This window comes from Drosophila biarmipes, chromosome 3R, assembly GCF_025231255.1.
Source record: "Drosophila biarmipes strain raj3 chromosome 3R, RU_DBia_V1.1, whole genome shotgun sequence".
NCBI lineage: Eukaryota > Metazoa > Arthropoda > Insecta > Diptera > Drosophilidae > Drosophila > Drosophila biarmipes.
In genome coordinates, this window is record NC_066616.1 from 17089264 (window position 1) to 17106551 (window position 17288).

Consider the following 17288-nt stretch of genomic DNA (forward strand, 5'->3'; position numbering starts at 1 on the left):
CTTATACATATGTATTTAACCCCAAAAAAGCACTTAATTAGCAGCCTTGACTTTCAGCACAGTCACTCATTCCAGGGCCGGATCCGTAGGTTTTTTGGGGGGTGTTACTAAAATTTTAATAAATTTGGGGACCATCTTTAATTCAGATGTTCGTTTATTATATACTAATAACCGTATATTTAAGATACTAATTTTATAATACATTTTAATTGTATATTTAAGATAGAAATACATTCTTTTTACATCAATATTAAAGAAAGTTCATCTAATGAATTGAAAGATTATCTAAAGTATTGTATTGGTATTTTTCTATTATTTATTTCTATTAATAATTATTTAATACAGTCTTTTAATTTTACTATATATTTTTTTAATGTTTTTTCAAACCCTTTGAAACCCACCTTTAACCGCCACTGGGGCAAACACACCTAGCTGGCTTTAAAGGACTGCCGCCAAGTCAGCATATTTGAGTCTTTGCTTTGCCGGAATTTTGTGCAAATAAACAGACAATTTTAATTTACCTTTTTCTGTTTTACTGTGCACTCTGCGCCCTTGGAGCTCGCCGACTGCGAGCATTTTTTCTCATTTCAAGTGAAATCGAGACAGGTCGAGACCGACCAGCAGCCGCGAACAACCTTTGGCATCGCGCTGAGGTCGTCCCAGTCGCAGTCGCAGTCGGCGGCCCCTCCTCAGTCTTGTGCTGAATTTTTAATTTGCCTGGCAAACAGCGAGGAGCAGAGGGCAGCGGCGAAGGATACTACTGCCACCTTTCGTTGATTTGACGAAGGTCGCACTCATGGCAGCGGGATATGGCATCGCCATCACCATCACCATCTCAAGTTGGTCTGTTTCGGGCGGAAGGTTAAGTGCCGAGAGCTTGTACCTACTTCTTGGGCTCTGTTTTTTGGTCGAGTGTCCTACAAATTGAAATGTACGAGTATGTGCGCTGCAGCCGTGCCACCATCTCGTGTTGCATTTTATTGTGGCAAGCCGGCTGTGACACGCATACATAATTCACATTACCCATGTGCGGGTGTTGAATTTAATTACACTTTCAACTGCTGCAAGTGCACAATGATGCACAAACTCACTGAGGATAAAATCAAGAAGGCTTGCCTTCGATAAATCGGTTGTACTTGCGAATATCTACGGCTTCAATATGTTTAATTATTCTCTTTGAATTTGTTAAATTTATTTAAATTGTACAAATACTGTACTTGATTTTTTTATCTGTCCAAAAGCTAGGGACTTCATTTTCTACCAAAAAATAATCAGTATTTTGGGCAAAACAAAAAAAGTAATGGTCCAATTATGGAATGCCATACCTTGTTGAACTCGTGATAAAATTTCCTATAAATTGACATTTACACTTAAAAATTTTATTTTTTATCAATTTTCGCTAAAAAAAAAAGACGATGCTACCCCTTGTAAAAAGTCAAAAATTTCTAAATTTTTTAGTTTTTATTATCAGCCAGAAAATGAGGTAAATTGTCTTGCTTTTTAGCTTTCCAGAACCGTGCGTCTTTTCGGTTTCGCACCATTTTTGGCCAAGTTACACCAATAATGGTGAAAGAGAAATATCGGGTTTTGTCCAAAAACAACATTCGTTATTTTTCACCCAAAAATAATTAGAATTTTTGGCTAAGCAAGAAAAGTAATAGCCCAAAAGTGGATTGTCATACCTGGCTGAGCTCGTAATAAAATTTCCTATCGATTGGCACTTAAACCTAAAAACTTTTATTTTGACCCATTTTCGCAAAAAAAAACGATGCTACCCCTTGGTAAAAATGTCAAAATTTTCGAAAATTTGAAGTTTTTAGAATTAGTCAGAACATGACTGCGATCAAATATATAGTTCGTTAGCTGGCCAAAACAGTGCGTCTTATAGGTGTCGGACCATTTTTGACCAAGTTGCACCAAAAAAGGTCAATGAAAAAAATCGCTTTTTGCCAAAAAACCAAGGTCTTCATTTTCTGCACAAAAATTATCAGTATTTTGGGCGAAACAATGAAAATAATGGTCCAATTATGGAGTGTCATACCTTGCTAAGCTCGTAATAAAATTTCCAATTAATTAGCATTCACACCAAAAAAATATTATTTTTGACCCATTTTCTCAAAAAAAGAGGATGCTATCCCTGTAAAAAAGTCAAAATATATGAATTTTTTTATTTTTTAGAATCAGCCAGAAAACCAAAACTGCGCGTCTTTTTTAACCAAGTTACACCGAAAATGATAAAAAAAAAATATCGAATTTTTGCGAAAAACTAAGGACCCTATTTGATATGCAAAATAATTAGTGTTTTGCGCGAAACAAGAAAAGTAATGGTTCAATTATGGAATGCCATAACTCGCTGAACTCGTAATAAAATGTACTATCAATTGGCTTTCACCCCTAAATAATAATTTTTTTGATCCATTTTCTCAAAAAAATACGATGCTAAACCTTGTAAAAATGAAGATTTTGACATTTTTTAGATTTAAGAAACAGGCAAAGATGACTGCGACAAATTGTGTAGCTTGTTAGCTTTCCAAAACAATACGTCTTGTAGGTGTTTTACTTCGGGTATTTGTTTTGTAAGTTACGTGTTTCTGCTTCATTAATGTATTCTGCTGAATTTCCTTTTTCAAAATCACTCTTTAACAAACATGCCATGAAAGACATATCTGTGGAATGCTCGAAATGTAAGTGCACTACTTACGGCTGCAATAAAGAGATTGTTGTCCTTTTTCGCTGTGCACACACAATACGCACCTACTATTGATAATGGCGGCCAACGGCACGTATACGCAATAACATTAAATTGGCATTGGCGGCGCTCAAAAAATATGGCCAGGCTCGAGTGCAGCGGCAGCAGCGGCGGCAACTCGAGGCGGAATTGCAGCGGGACAAGAAGAACTGCTGCTGACCCACTTTGACTTTGGCTTCATAACTAATTCACGCACACACCTGCAGGCCGCACACAGATACACTCACACTCGGCGAGAGACACACACATGGCCAGTGCATAAAACATTGTGTTACATGGACCTTCAGGCACCTGAGCGCGATGTGTGCCTCGAATTGGGTCGGAACGGGTTGGAGTGGGCCAGAAGGGGTGGCAATGGCTCAGAATGGGTTGGAATTGTTCGGTTCGGCTTGGATCGGTGGGGGATGCGGGCACGGGTCGGTGCTCGGGGGTCGAGTCGGGGTGTTGCAATATAATTAAGGTGGAATAACTTACGAGTGTTTGTGCCCGGGCTCGTGTGTCTGTGTGCGGAGTGAAGTGTCTGTTGCGTTTAAAATTGATGCGATTTAAGGGTAAGCGTGTTAGCGAGGAAATGCGGTTGCAACAATATTATAGCCAACACAATGCTCCGGCCCTTTAAGGCTAACCCTCTTTTCGGATTCAAGCACCCCGTCGCGGCGAGGATTTTACTGCACTTTTGAACTTGAATGGAGCTACAAGTGTTTCTATAACTTTAATAATTTAATATAATTTAATAGCTTGTTAACTATATGTATATTATTTATTTTACTAAAAATATTCCACATTAATGAAGCAAATATCCATAAACATTTTGTAAAGATATATATATTGTACCAGGAGTTAAATGAAAACTAATCGGATTAACTATTTTGCAACTGATATTTGAAATATTTTATTTGATTTCCTAAAAATAAACATTTAAAGAACCAAACCTTTGCTTGCCTAAAGAATATGATAAAGACAAGTTGCAACCTTAATAGAAAAACTGCCCATCTTATATCAATATAAAATCGAAAGCACATGGGTTAAACAGCAGGGACTCGAATAAACAGGCAAAGAATGTTAAATATGAAATTCCATTTTCCATTGACCAACTTCCATTTTTTATTTGCTCATGTCAATCGAAGAAATAACGAAATAACGAAAATTTTATGCTGATTAAAATCTTATGTCATGGCTAAGCCCAACGACAGGCAGACAGACAGACAGCCGGGCATGCAGACAGATGGACATGCGGACCGAGAGCCAGAGATCCACAGCTCAAGGAGGCACATCCGTCGTCCGTCGTCCTCGTTGGCCACTAAAGGAAATTCCCCATTCAAATGCGAATTCGAACAACTTGTGTACATTCGTGCAAACTCAATCTAAAGGCCATATACATAAACTGCAAGATGTTCTCGACGTTCCACACGTTTCACCTACACTTCCGCCCAACCACCCACTCGCCAACCACCCAGCATATGTATGTCCAAGTAACATTGTTAGGAGCAGAAGGAAAAAAAGAGGCAAGCCGCTTACATAGAACGGAAATTTTTATGTCCCTCCACGTCAAACCCATTGCAGCAAGGACTATGTCCTTTTGGCCGGCTGGTTCATCTCTCGTCCTGCGAAATGCACGCTGAAAAGGCGGGCCATCTCCAAAGGTGAATTTATTGGGGTTCACTTGTTATCAAAATAGTGGGTATAATATTTAAGGGATCTTGTTTCCTTATTTCATTTCATAGATATGTCCCATCCCTATTGATTTTCATTACTTTTGTTAAGTATTTCCTGGAAGTTGTACCTGCAAACTGATTATATTTTCCCCTGTGTAAGCTCAGCGCTTTCTTAGCATCCCTGCCTCATCGATTTTGTAGTGTTCTCTCGACCTGCAATGCACTCAATGCGTCTGGCCCATTGAGAGCATCGTTTAATGACTAATTTGTCCCAGCAACCTGTGTGTGTGGTGATGTCCCTGTCCAACAGTCAGTCATTCAGTCAGTCAGTCCATCAAGTTTGTTGCATAATATACTTTTTTAACATTTCGCATTTGTGCTGGCCAATTGGCCTTTTTCGTGCGAATGCCCCGGCCCTTTGAAGTAGTGGGCCAAGCAAAATGAATCGAAGCCAATCGATATTTGTGATTATTTAATAAACTCAATTACGTGGACATGAACCGCCCACTAAGTGCGTGTGTATTGATCCCCTCCCCGTCGCCTACTCAACCCCTCTGCAGTTGTGGGGTTAATGGCCTGTTCCTCGAACCAATCGAATGTCCGTCATAGTTAAAGTTTTCTGGAGGGGGTGGGTCAAAAGTCAGGCGGAGTGCAGTGGAGTGGAGCCTTCAACTTTTCCAACTGACATTTTTAATTCGTGGCTAATTTGACATTTAAGGATGCATACAAAGCTGGCAATTGTGAGGGACAAAAAGTTTTACACTCAGACTGGAAAACTTTTTTAAGCCTCGAATAAAATTGGCAATAAAATGGCTTGTAAACATTTCAACCATTCAAAATTACTTTGTAATGCTTTTGGTTATTTTTTAAACACAATTTAATTTAATAGTTTTTTATGAGCACATACAGAATTCTGCCAAAAAGTATTCCATAACCCAATCGAATTCTAGATTTACTTAGTATGCTGCAGGCAATTGCTGTTGCCGCTGTTTACGGCACGTAGAAACGCTCAGCAAACATTTAATTCGAGTCAAGTTGGCAGCAAGAAACTGAGACACACACGTCCCATAACCCTCTATACGAGTATATCCCCTCTCTATGGCTCCTCTATAACTCCCTCCCTGTAGAGCATGTCTGTCTGCCTTGCCGCACAATAAAATGCGAAACAAAACCTCAATTCAAAGTGAATATAAATTGTTTTACAGCTGACGTTTGCTTTGAATTTCAAATTGTTCCCACACCGCCAGCATGGCAAAATGTTAGCCCCCTGGCGACCCCGGGGCAGCTTTGGGACCACTCAGCTGCATCGATGGCTGGCGAAAGGTCATCGTGTTAATTGGAGCGTAAGTGATGATGATGTCCTCCACTATCTCTCAATTGCCAAACCCTCGGGCGCAGTCCTGCTGCCCATTGAGCCATTAAATATCGCTTGGCAATTAGACTTGGCCATTTTTAGTGGTTCTATGAATAGGCAATGGGCCACAAGCCGCAGCCCGATGCAGTCGAAGAAATGTGGTTTTATTATCAATAACAAATTATTAGGAAGCTTGAAAAGGTTTGAGAACTGGATATGTTTTGTGCTCGTCCTGGTAAAGAAAAGTATTTAAGGAAACTACTTAAAAAGTCTTATTCATGTATTTAATCTTTTTAAGTTTGTATTATAATTACAAGAACGTTTAAATAACTTTAACTCAATATTTTTAAAATGATTTCTGTAAAAACTACCTGAAAAATACTTGCTTAAATTTTGTTTTCATTTTTTTATACAATGTTTACATTAAATTAGTTAAAACTGAAAGGGTATGCTTAGGCTTACATCAGTAAAAATTAAATTAGTTACCAATAAAAATATAAAATATTTTATTTTGTTACCAATTTAACTAACTGTTAACCATTATTTAATGCTCTACATTACTTCACCCTGTGCCTAGGGAACATTTCTCAAGTATATTTATAAAATTGAAGGCCATTAGCTTTCAAGGCTCCCCCAGTGACCACTTACCCGATCGTCCGATGGCCAGATCCGTCTCCAAGGCCGTTGTGGCCGAGGAGAGCGACTTGTCGGTGGGCAGGGCGGCGGGCGGCATGGGCAGCGGACCCACCGTGGAGGTGGTGGTCAGGTCGCAGCACTCGCGCTCGGGGAACTCGCTGCCCAGCGCCAGGTGCAGTGCGCCGCCGAAGAGCACCACCCACAGGCTGAGGCAGCTGGAGAGGATTTTCAGGTTTTTTATGCGAAAGCGGGTCATGTTGTGGCCGTGTCCTCCTCTGTCGCCACTTCAAGCGTTGGTTAAAGTTGATTCGTTCTATTTGCTTTCACCACTGTCGTTGGTGGCTTAATTTCGGTTTATTTTCATATCTTGTAGTTCACATACTTTGGTTTTATTTTACTTCTACGACTGTACTACTTCTTTTTGCCTTCAAATAAATGCAGATATTAAAGCTAAACATTTAACAACGCGAACTCTCTTCGCCGAATGCCAAAATGTTGACTTTAAAATGTTGGCTTTGTGAAGGCTGGGAAACTGGGCAATGGAAAACTCTCGAATTGAGTGCCACAGAAAGTGCAGGGGGCGGGGACATCACGTCGACAGTCAAACTATGAACAGCATTTACAATTACTTTCCACAAAAATGTATATAGACAACAATAGACATAATGCAGCAATAACGACAGCAACAACAGAAGGGGAAAAGGGAAAACAGAGGCGGCCGACGGGGGGCTAGACGATGGTTCCGCTCCCTGCAAACACTGAATAACATAAAAACTTTTTCATTTACAATTTGCTCAGTGGGTCTATGGCCATGTAGCGAAAACGAAGAAGACAAGCGGGTAACAAGAAAATGCTGAAAAGTTTTTTGGTAAATGCGAAAAGTTGTGGCTCCTCTTGTTGTTGCTGTTGTTGTTACTCTGGTTATTCCTTCTGCGGTTTCCGCCCTGTACCGCCGCGCTATCTAAATCCAGCGTTTCGGTGGCGTATGCGCAATATGCAGTATGCACACCAGGGCGAAATGTAAAATCCCGAGCGGGAAAATTAATTCACTTTGCCACTTTAGCAGCGCCTTTATCGGGCAAATCGCGCAGCTCAAATGTTTGTCGAATCAATAAAAATATAATTTGCTGCGATTTGGCTCAAAGGAAATGCAAACACTCGAGCGCTAATGCAGCAGGATAAGGATTGGGAATGGGGAACTCTGGAGGGGCAAACACTCCCGCTGCTCCTGCAATCATGTAAACAAATCCCGGCGACAGACGACGGCAGACAGGCAAATGCAACACGCATCTTTGGCGCAGAAAAAGCGACTTGGGAAAATTATTACCAGACATGGGAAAAAAATACAGCACGGTGAAAAAGCAAAGGATATTTACTGTCGGGGTGCTGGTACACTAGTATAACATTTTTCTACTCAAACTCAGTAAATAAATTAGGCAACAAAGTAAAATTAGGGATCGATATCTACTTCTTCACAGTAGAGATACTTATAATGAAATAATGTCTCGTAAATTACATTCAAAAACCTTCCTATTGATTGTAAAATTAAACATTTTTTATAATTAAAATGAGGAATTATTTAACGTATACAAATCTTAAAATATTTGAATTTTTATGTCGTATTTTCTGATCATTTTGATCTTGCCATTCTATCAGACTAAGAGGTCCTTGAAGGTCTATTAGCTTTATGCAAATGTTTCTACGGGGAGTAGTTCCAGATCTGCTGAGTAATCCTAGAAGCATGTTAAAGTGCAGAATTATAGACCCAGTACCTTTTTTCCCTGCGAAAGAGACACGTCGCAGTGCAGTCAATCACGTGGGCGTCGAGTGGGTGGCGGGGGGTTAAGGGAGGTCGGGGGAGGAGGTTGAAGGACGAAGGCCGAGGCGACGAAAGTTGCCAGTCAACGGAGCGAATGCAGGCAAACTCAGACGACAAACGGCAGTGGGGAAAATGTGAATGGAGAGGCGCCAAGGCGTTTTCCGCATTTCCCTTGTTGTTTCTGCTTGAAATGATTTTTTGCAGCCATCCCGCAGTTTTTTCCCCAGCACCCGTCCCCCTTTTTTCTCGCTGTGCAAACGCGGCCGCCGTTTGAGATGTGTTTTCAGGGCTGTCGTTTGCTTTTGAGCCAAAGTGTTGCCATAACGAGCGTAAAATGGCGGCAAAAAGACGACGGCGACGACGTCGACGACGGGCAAAGACAACATGCAACGCGCTGCTGCAATCTAAAAACAAACAGTCGCCCCTTTGTGTGTGTGTGGAAAAAATAACGAAGCGAAAATTGAAACTAAAATAAAGCCATGTTTACCTCGCAAATTGTTACGTGTGAGCAGAGCCGAGCCCAGGAGCAGGAGCAGGAGCAGCCTCCGCCTCAAAGTTTATTTATTTAAAGTTTCAACTTTTTGCATAAGTTATCGTTGAGGCCAAAAGGCAGTGCGGCCAGCCAGCCAGGCAGCCATCCAGCCAGCTGTGCCCTGCAATTGGGCTGGTAATGTGTAATAAATAAAGCAAATTAAAGCGCACAGACTTTGGACTCCATAGACCGCACGGCCAGGAAGTAGAGCCAGGATCCTAGAGCGGAACCGAAAGTCCGGTCTCAGCTCACCAGCTGTGCAAATATCTGTGTCAATAGCCCCCGACTTTGAGAGTCAGCTTAACATTTAAATATCCCCTGCCCTCTGACCCCTCCCTAACCCCATATCCCTATGTGTGTGGGCTGACCAAACAAGCCAATAAATGTACCACAAATTTGTATGTCAAGCTCTCCGAGTCACTGCATCGACACACTTGGCCAGAGCTCGGCCTGGAAAATAGAGAGAATGCCACATGCCTTTCACATGCCATGCCGAAAATTCGATTTAAATTGGAATTCTTCAGCTCTTAAGTCCGGCAAAGTGGCATGGAAGGGGGTCTGAAGAGGGTGACACAACACTTGGCGAGGCATCCCGAGAATGCAGGCCGAGTCAAGTGCATTAAATAGAACGATAGAATATCTAATTAGCCGCCTGCCGGTGTCGGGATCTCATAAAAGTTGCTCCTCCTCCTCCGCCGGCTGGCTGAGTGGCAGTCAACGAAATTGCCGGGAAACTTTCGCGGCTCTGATATAATTATGTGCAACATAACAACTTGATATGCCAGTTCCTTTGAGAGCTCCTGCTCATGCGGTTGCACCTTGACGTCTGGGGAGCAGAGATGCGGTGTCGAGTGACAGTCGTTGTCCCTCGCAATGTCTTCTATGCATGACAAATGCAATTGGAGCCGCCAAGTGCTCAGCTGGCAAAGTTAATTGTGATCCGGGGTAATTAACTTCCTTTAAGTTGGGGAATACAAAATTGAAAACTCATTAAGGTCAATTTTGAAAATGTACAGGGTACACATTCCTATTTTTCAACTACGTCTTCCTTACACCCAAAATGAACTTAAAAAGTACAATTTTAACAAAAGTTAGATCCTTAAAACTTAATTTTCTAAAAAAATGTACTTTTAAAACTATATCTATCTTACTATCTATCTATCTACTATCTATCTATCTATTTACCACCTATCCATCTATCTATCTATCTACCTATCTATCTACCTATCTATCTATCTATCTATCTACCTATCTACCTATCTATCTATCTATCTACCTATCTATCTATTTAGCTATCTATCATAACAAACAAATATCCATTTGAAATGGAATATTAAAAATATTATTCCTTGTGGAAACATCTCAATTTTATTCAGTAGATGTATATATTTTAATAACTTCACAGATATCAACTTTGTTTTTGGCTATTAAATAAAAATCGTTGTACTTTTTCTTTAAGTTCTAACCCCTCTAAAAACTCTATTTTCGGAGTCTTTAAAACGGATTAGTTACCAAAACAGCCCACTATTCCATGGAAAAAGTTTCTCGTAGTTTTTGGTCAACTGCTGTCTGCCGAACTCCATTCATAATTACAGGCCAGAGCGAAGCTCTAATGAAATTTTAATAGGGCGAAAGTTGGGGTAGTCCGCGGGTAAACAATCGGATTCGTAATGAGTGCGCAAATGTTTGCCGCTTCAAATGCAAAACTTGCTTTCCCACTTCGGTGCTCGCCGACTTGTTGGGAAATCAGCCGCGAATCCAGTGAACTTATTTGGCCTGTCTGTCTCTCCGCCTGTCACGGGGTCGTAACACGGCCTCATGTATTATGCAGAGCGATTTTTATTGTTTCTGAAAGTTTAAATGGGGCTGGAGGTCGCGTCTGCGGACGCTGTCAAGTGCCCTCCCATCGCAAACTTGTCCGACCTGTCCGGCTCTTGATTTCCCCACGAGCCCGTCTCGTCTCACCTTAATTCAATCATCAGCACACATGATAATTACGAGCTCTCGTTCGATTTAGAGCAACTGATTACCCGCTTTCTCTTTAAACTTTCTCCTCTGCCAGCGTATCCTTCTTCAAAGTTCAGCCATAAAATGACAGCCAGCCGTACAGGTGAATCGATTGATTTCACCATGGCACTTGAAAATTCGTGTCTGGCTTCTATTTATATTTACTGTACGGTAGGTATGTTGCCATTTTATGACTTTAATTTATGAGTATTGATTTCAGCTCTGAGAATCACAGCAGCTGTCATCGCAGGCACACGAATACTTCTAGGCGTGCAGGATGGGTTAGAAAGCGAATCAAACATTTAAATTATACGTGGTGAGTGCGGCAGGAGAGTGGTTCGGCCCTAATTGCCCGCAGCTCAAGTGACGCACAAAGTCGTGGATGGTCCTTTGCCCTTTCCGATTTCACAGTTTTACAAATATCGATTGATTGCCCCGCTTAATGGGCCAATTAAAACGATTACATAAATCGTTTTGGGCCAGCGCAAGTGCATGGAAGTGGGCCAAAATACGAGTTCACGTCGCATCATTAATAAATGTCCCTGCGAAGGCTACGAAAAGTCGAGCAGTGTAGGACGCAGGTTAAAGGCATAACCCAATCGACCAGTGCACATACACACACGGCTCAGACCTTCAGACTCGGGGGACCCAGGCATGGACCTGGCATTAGGATAATGGATGATTACGGGGAAACGTGTGGCATGGTCTCCTCCGATGTGGCCTGGGCTTGGGCTCGGACTTGGTCTAGGGCTGGGTCTTGGTATGGGGATAGGATCGGAATTGGGTTGGAGATTGGGATGGGGATGGGGATGGCATGGTGCCATTTACATGCAGCAGCAACGTTAGTCAAAGTCATGTTTCGCACTAAGGTTTCACACAATATGCACATAGGGAAGGTGCACCTCTGGCATCTGAATACGTGGTTAAGTTCTATATAAATTCAATTCAGGATTATTGAATATGTAAACTCGTTGCAAATGGTGAAATGTTATAAATAATCGCAACATTTTGGGAAAATATCAGTTTAAAAAGATTGTATTGTGAGTAAAACAACATTTCCAGTAATTTCTTTAACACTAATATTAATTTTAAAAATTCTTTAATTATTTGATCAACTTGCAATTAAATTATAGTTATAGTTTGCAATCTAACCCTTATAGAAAATATATTAAACTAATTTTAAGCCCCTCCTAAAATATTCATTATTGTCAGGATACTGATGCGGATTAAGATACTACAAAATCCTTTAAATATCATATTTAAAATACCTTTTTCTTTCAGCGGTTTTTGGAACTGTTTACCATTTTCCCAAAGTGAAAACACTGGCCCACCCTGATGCACACTGACATGTGAGAGTGTGTGCTCAGAGGGGCCCCTGCATAAAGTCAATTTCGTGTACAATTTTATTTGCATACAAGAAGGCGACCAGGAGGGCAGCTAGACAAGCCAGAGACACACTTAGACACACATTTGGCTCGTCCTCGTCTTATTGCATGTCTTGCAATTTATTTGTCTGCCCTGCCAGGACCGCCCCCTCCTCCCTTTCGCCGCCCCTGGCTTAGTAACGCCCCCTGCAAGCCATGGAAGTAGAAGAAAAATAGCTGCAAAAGTCATTGAATGAATTTTATGCATTGACATTCGTCCCCATTCCGTCGGCTTGCCAAATATTGCAAAGGAAGTGCGAGGGAGAGGGCGAGCGGGTGGCGGGAAAGAGAGGGGGCTAGGGCAGCGAAAGAGACGGCGAGAAGCCGTCAGGGTTTGCTGCGACAACGACATGTCAAACTGACCCAGTTATGCATTGTTTCCATAGTTTGCTCTTGTGCTCGTTTTTTGCGGTATGTTTGCCCGAAAATTTGGTCAATAATTTTAAACTCGCTGCCAAGGGTGTTGTGGGCTGTGGGCTGACGGGTGGTAATCAGCCAGACCCCAAACACTACCCCTTACCCTACTCCAGCCCCTGTTACGACCCATCACATCATTCATATTCGGCGCTTTTGTTGCTCGTCATTGTCGTGTTGCCATTTAATGTTTGCACTTGCATTGATTTTGTCGCATTCATTTGTGCACTCACTTGTGTTTGCATTTAAATTTGTTTAGCAGCGGGAAACACAAAAAACCGAGTCACAGTTGCGGTCAAATCGATAGAATTACTTATGGTCACTGCGAACTAATTTAGTGCTAATAAATGCACGCTAATGTGGTTCTACAACGAAATCAATTCCAAACAATTTCTTTGTTTTGAACAAAAGTTTCGATTAAATTAACAGAACTATTTACACACTAAAGCCGTATAAAATTCTAATAAAAATCATCGATAAGTGTATTTATTTATTTTAAAAAGAAAGAACTATTAAGCATATTTAAAAAGGCTTATGCTTTTTAAATTTAAATATAAGCAGAACCTTTAAATCGACGCGGTATAAAAATCACAACAAAGCATATTTAATCGAGTTGAAAATGTTTAATTCAAGCTCCGTTTGTTTGACACCAACTGTGGATGTCTATGTGTTTGTTTTGGCACCTCGTTGCGAGCTAAATTAATTTGCATAGCTTATGGATTCAAATGAAATTATCAGCGAGTTAGAAACGGAAATCCTAAATATATATTGGCGTATATATCGCAGGGCTTGTGGGATCACAAAGCAAACGCCATTCCTACTAAATCACACCCCTGGCGGGGAGTTAACAATGCAGAGTGTGCATAGATATAGGGCCAGTGTCTTGGCCCATTGACAGATTAATTAGGTCAACAAACTGCAGCAGCAGGAGTTTACCCCCAAATCACTTGAGTCGACAGTCTATAATTTAAACATGAGTGCGGCCAGCACACAGGCAGCTGTGGACGAGAGGCAATTAGTGTTGTCGGAAGGTCCTGAAGCCCACAGACGGGGCTCTTAAAAATATTAAAAACCAAAATACCAGAACACCAACAGGCCACGTCTGACCGCATCAAAGCGCACCCCGGTGCGTATGAGCAATATGTGGAAGTGGGAGCACTTTATGCCAAATATAGTTCCTTTTTTTGAGCCACACCCACCGTGTGTTCCTTGCCCGCATGGAGCGGAGCTGCTTGGCTGTTAGTTTTTTGGTCCTGCTCCAGGATCTGCTCCCGGATCTGCTGCATATGGCAGTAGCCGGAGTAGGAGGGGCAGGAGCTGCAGACACGTATGGATGGGCATGCATACATACATCTGCCATAAAGTAATTCAGTGTTGTTCCAATAAAGTGCTTCATAAATATTTATTGGATTATCGAACGTATCGAACGGACAGACACACACACACACACACACATACGAATGGCCCTCTTGTCTGGAGAGGCGAACGCACATTGCTCCATTGCCATAATGAATATGAAGCAATGAACATTGCAATAAGCGCACGTATGAATAAATGAGAGCACAGCGGAGCAGAGCAAAAAGAAAGGAGGAAGGGACTGGAGAAAGCAGGATGCAGGAAGCGGAAAGCGGAAGGCAGGAAGAGGAACCAAAGAAGTTTCCCATCTGAATGGGAATGAATGAGTGCTTACGGCAAATAAACTAATAGTTCAAGTGCCTTCGATGGCGGACTTTCGTAATTCAATAAACCCCATTCCCCATTCAAGGCGATCCATTGATGGATATATAAATGCCATAAATTTATTCATCGACGTTTAATTAACTAACACGCTCGGCCCGCTAATTGCATAATCAATTAACACATTTGATACTTTAATTATACACGACCGTCGGCAGCGGCGGCCGAGCAGCGGGAACACTGCCTGTAATTAAAAGCGGATTAAATCCATAATCTGTGAAATTAAAGCCTCGTTAAAGTCACGAAACGAAACGATACGATACGAATTTTCAGCGGCAGAGTGGCGCCAAAAATTGGTATTTATTATTATTCTGACATTTACATCAGCAATCGGAATCAGGCGAGCAAACAAGGCTCCCAAGGAAAAAAACAGTGAATCAGAAAACCACCTAGGGCCTTGCAGGTATTTAGGGTGCTTGCATATTTTATGGCCTGTCATTGTTTATATTGTTCAAATCCCTCGCCCCATGTGTGCCAGCCTGGGAACTCCTTACGGCGACTTCATTTGCACATTTTACAGAAACATCGAGGCGTGTAATTCAAGGGTTGACTCGCATCCGAATCCGAAAACGAATCCGACTTCTCCGGCTTCACTGCTGGCAAAAAGTCAACTAAAGGCTGTTGAGGCAGACTTATACTTCGAATATCGTAATGTATTCATATGAAATGACAACTGACAAGAGAGCCAGACAAATGGAAAATCTCACTTTTTTGCCCTCTCAAGCCCCAACCTCTGGCCCAAGCCACCATCACCATGCCGGGCTCCAGCTGACAGGGCCAGACGAAGGACGGCCAATACTAATCACACATAAATCAAAAAATGACATAAAGTGTACCAACAGCAGCTGGCTCGATGCGATGGTGATCTGGCTGTCAGGCAGCTGGCACATGGCAAACTGCCGACATGTAACACGGAATCAAATCGAATTGAATTGAACTCGGCTGAAATCGGAGTGAAAATAGGGGAACGCAGGAAAGTAGGCAACGATTGGAAATGGATTGCATGTGGGCAACAGAAGCTCTGCCAAGCCAAAGCCGATTGCACTTGGCATATGGTAAAATCTCAGGCGGCGGTGAACGGCATCCTGCAGCCCATGTATTATTAATTACAAATTACAGGCAAAGTACATTAAACATGCATTGTCAACTCCCCCGGGCAAAAACGACCCCCTCGATTATACTGAAAGCGTTGCAGGGAGCGATAAAAATAGGGGAAAAATACCTGTCCCACCAGCATATCGAGAGGCTAACACAATGCCATTGTAATATCGATTACAGGGGCCTCGAAAAGCAACGCCCCAAACTACATATTAGCCCGCGCCGGCAACACTGCGTATGCGTATTAATAAGTCGGGGGTGCACACATGCGAGTGTGGCCCCACCTCGCATAATTGCTGTCATGAAACTCGTTATAATACACCGTCTGCGGCCCGGAGTGAGCTGGCATTTTGTCAGCTTATGAATCCACACTCCACTTCACTTCATTTCACCCCGACTCTCGACCCCACGCCACGAACTGTGATTGATTCCCTTTGGCCGGCCGGTGAGTAATTGTTGTTGATTTAATAATTTATTGCGGTGGCAATTATTTAAACCGTGCACCGACCATCGACAAGCCATGACATCAGCGCTCCTCGAATAGAAATCGTAAACATTTCGATCGAGGACGAGCGGTGCAAATGGCAAATCCCCTTCGCAGCGACACATTTGCATAAGCAAATCTGATGCCACATGCAAAAAGGGCAGGAAGGTTGCAGGTAGCAGGTTGCAAAGGCAAATAGGAAATAGAAAGTAGAAAGTGGAAGCCGGAGTCGGGCACACGTGTGTGTCAAAGCGAATGAGTTGAAAAGCTGCATTAAACAACACTTAGATGTGGCCGAAAGGAAGGAGCACTGTGGCCGTGGATGTGGGTGCAGCGGTGGAAATGATTCATGATTCGGGCGCGGACAGCAGGGAATTCAAAGTGAATGGAGCCCGGCGACGAACAAAGGCAACGGATCGCTGGGCGGAAGGCGGAGGGGTGTTGCAGCAAAACAAATATTGTTAAAGTTGCTCCACAAGCAGCAGCTGCTATTGCTGCTGCACACGCAAAAATATTTTAGCGTAAAAAGCTTATCCAGAATAAAAAGTTCTGGTTTCCGAAAAACAACTCATTTTAGGTATTTTAGAATAATAAAATTCTGAATAAATAATAAAACTATTCTGGGTGGAAACGAGTTTTAAAAGCTAAAGCGCTTTTAGCAGAATCGAATTTAAACTATAACTCCCCTTCATAACAGAAACTGTTTTAATTTTTAACTTTTACAATAAAAAAAATTAATAAAAAGTATACCCAAAAAGTTAACCATAATGCTAGGTTCCATTTTATAAGAAAATATTTTCTTTAAAAGTATTTTATTAAACATTAACAAACATTTTTATTTTGGCACTTAAGAAAGGTAGTGAAAACATCTACTATTCATTTTCTATGAAATGTTTAATTTACGTTTACGATTTTTATAGTTCAGAATTCATTCTCGATAAATGAAATCCGTTTCAAAAAGAACCTAAAACTTTTTATCACTTAACTTGAAAAAATTGAATATAAATTATAAATTATCTACTCTTTTCGCTGTGTAAGTAGAAAAAATTCGCGCAGGTATCAAGCAAAACACAAGCACACCAAAGGTAGCCGGAATAAAAATACACACACAACACTGAGAAAAACTGCATAAAATGTCAAGGTAAAACTAACAAACTGGCTTAGGAGCGATTTAACGGAAACGGAAATGCCAGCGAACGTTTAAAGCGCCGCCAACTTCGGACAGCTGCATTTAAGATCCCCGAGAAGTTCTTCGTCCTTTTCTTCTTCTTCCTCCGATAAGAAGCGGGGCAATGGAGAAAATAAAAAAAAAAAACAAAACAGGGCTCTTGAATGGGCCGCTTAATTAGAGTGTAAACGGGCGACAGGCGCAAAGTTCA

At 41.7% G+C, this 17288-nt stretch overlaps 1 protein-coding gene across 5 annotated transcripts in view; it reads right to left on the reverse strand.

The window, feature by feature from the left end:
* LOC108031641 (uncharacterized) overlaps positions 1–17288 on the reverse strand; it is a 116486-nt gene that overhangs the window by 60506 nt on the left and 38692 nt on the right. For 3 of the 5 annotated variants that reach the window (XM_017105272.3, XM_017105271.3, XM_017105273.3), the window contains exon 2: positions 6407–6819. The exons of the other annotated variants lie outside the window; for them this stretch is intronic. In XM_017105272.3, the coding sequence (XP_016960761.1) occupies positions 6407–6650 (244 nt within the window). In that variant the 5' untranslated portion in view covers positions 6651–6819. The remainder of the gene's footprint in view (positions 1–6406; positions 6820–17288) is intronic. 5 annotated transcript variants of the gene reach the window in all.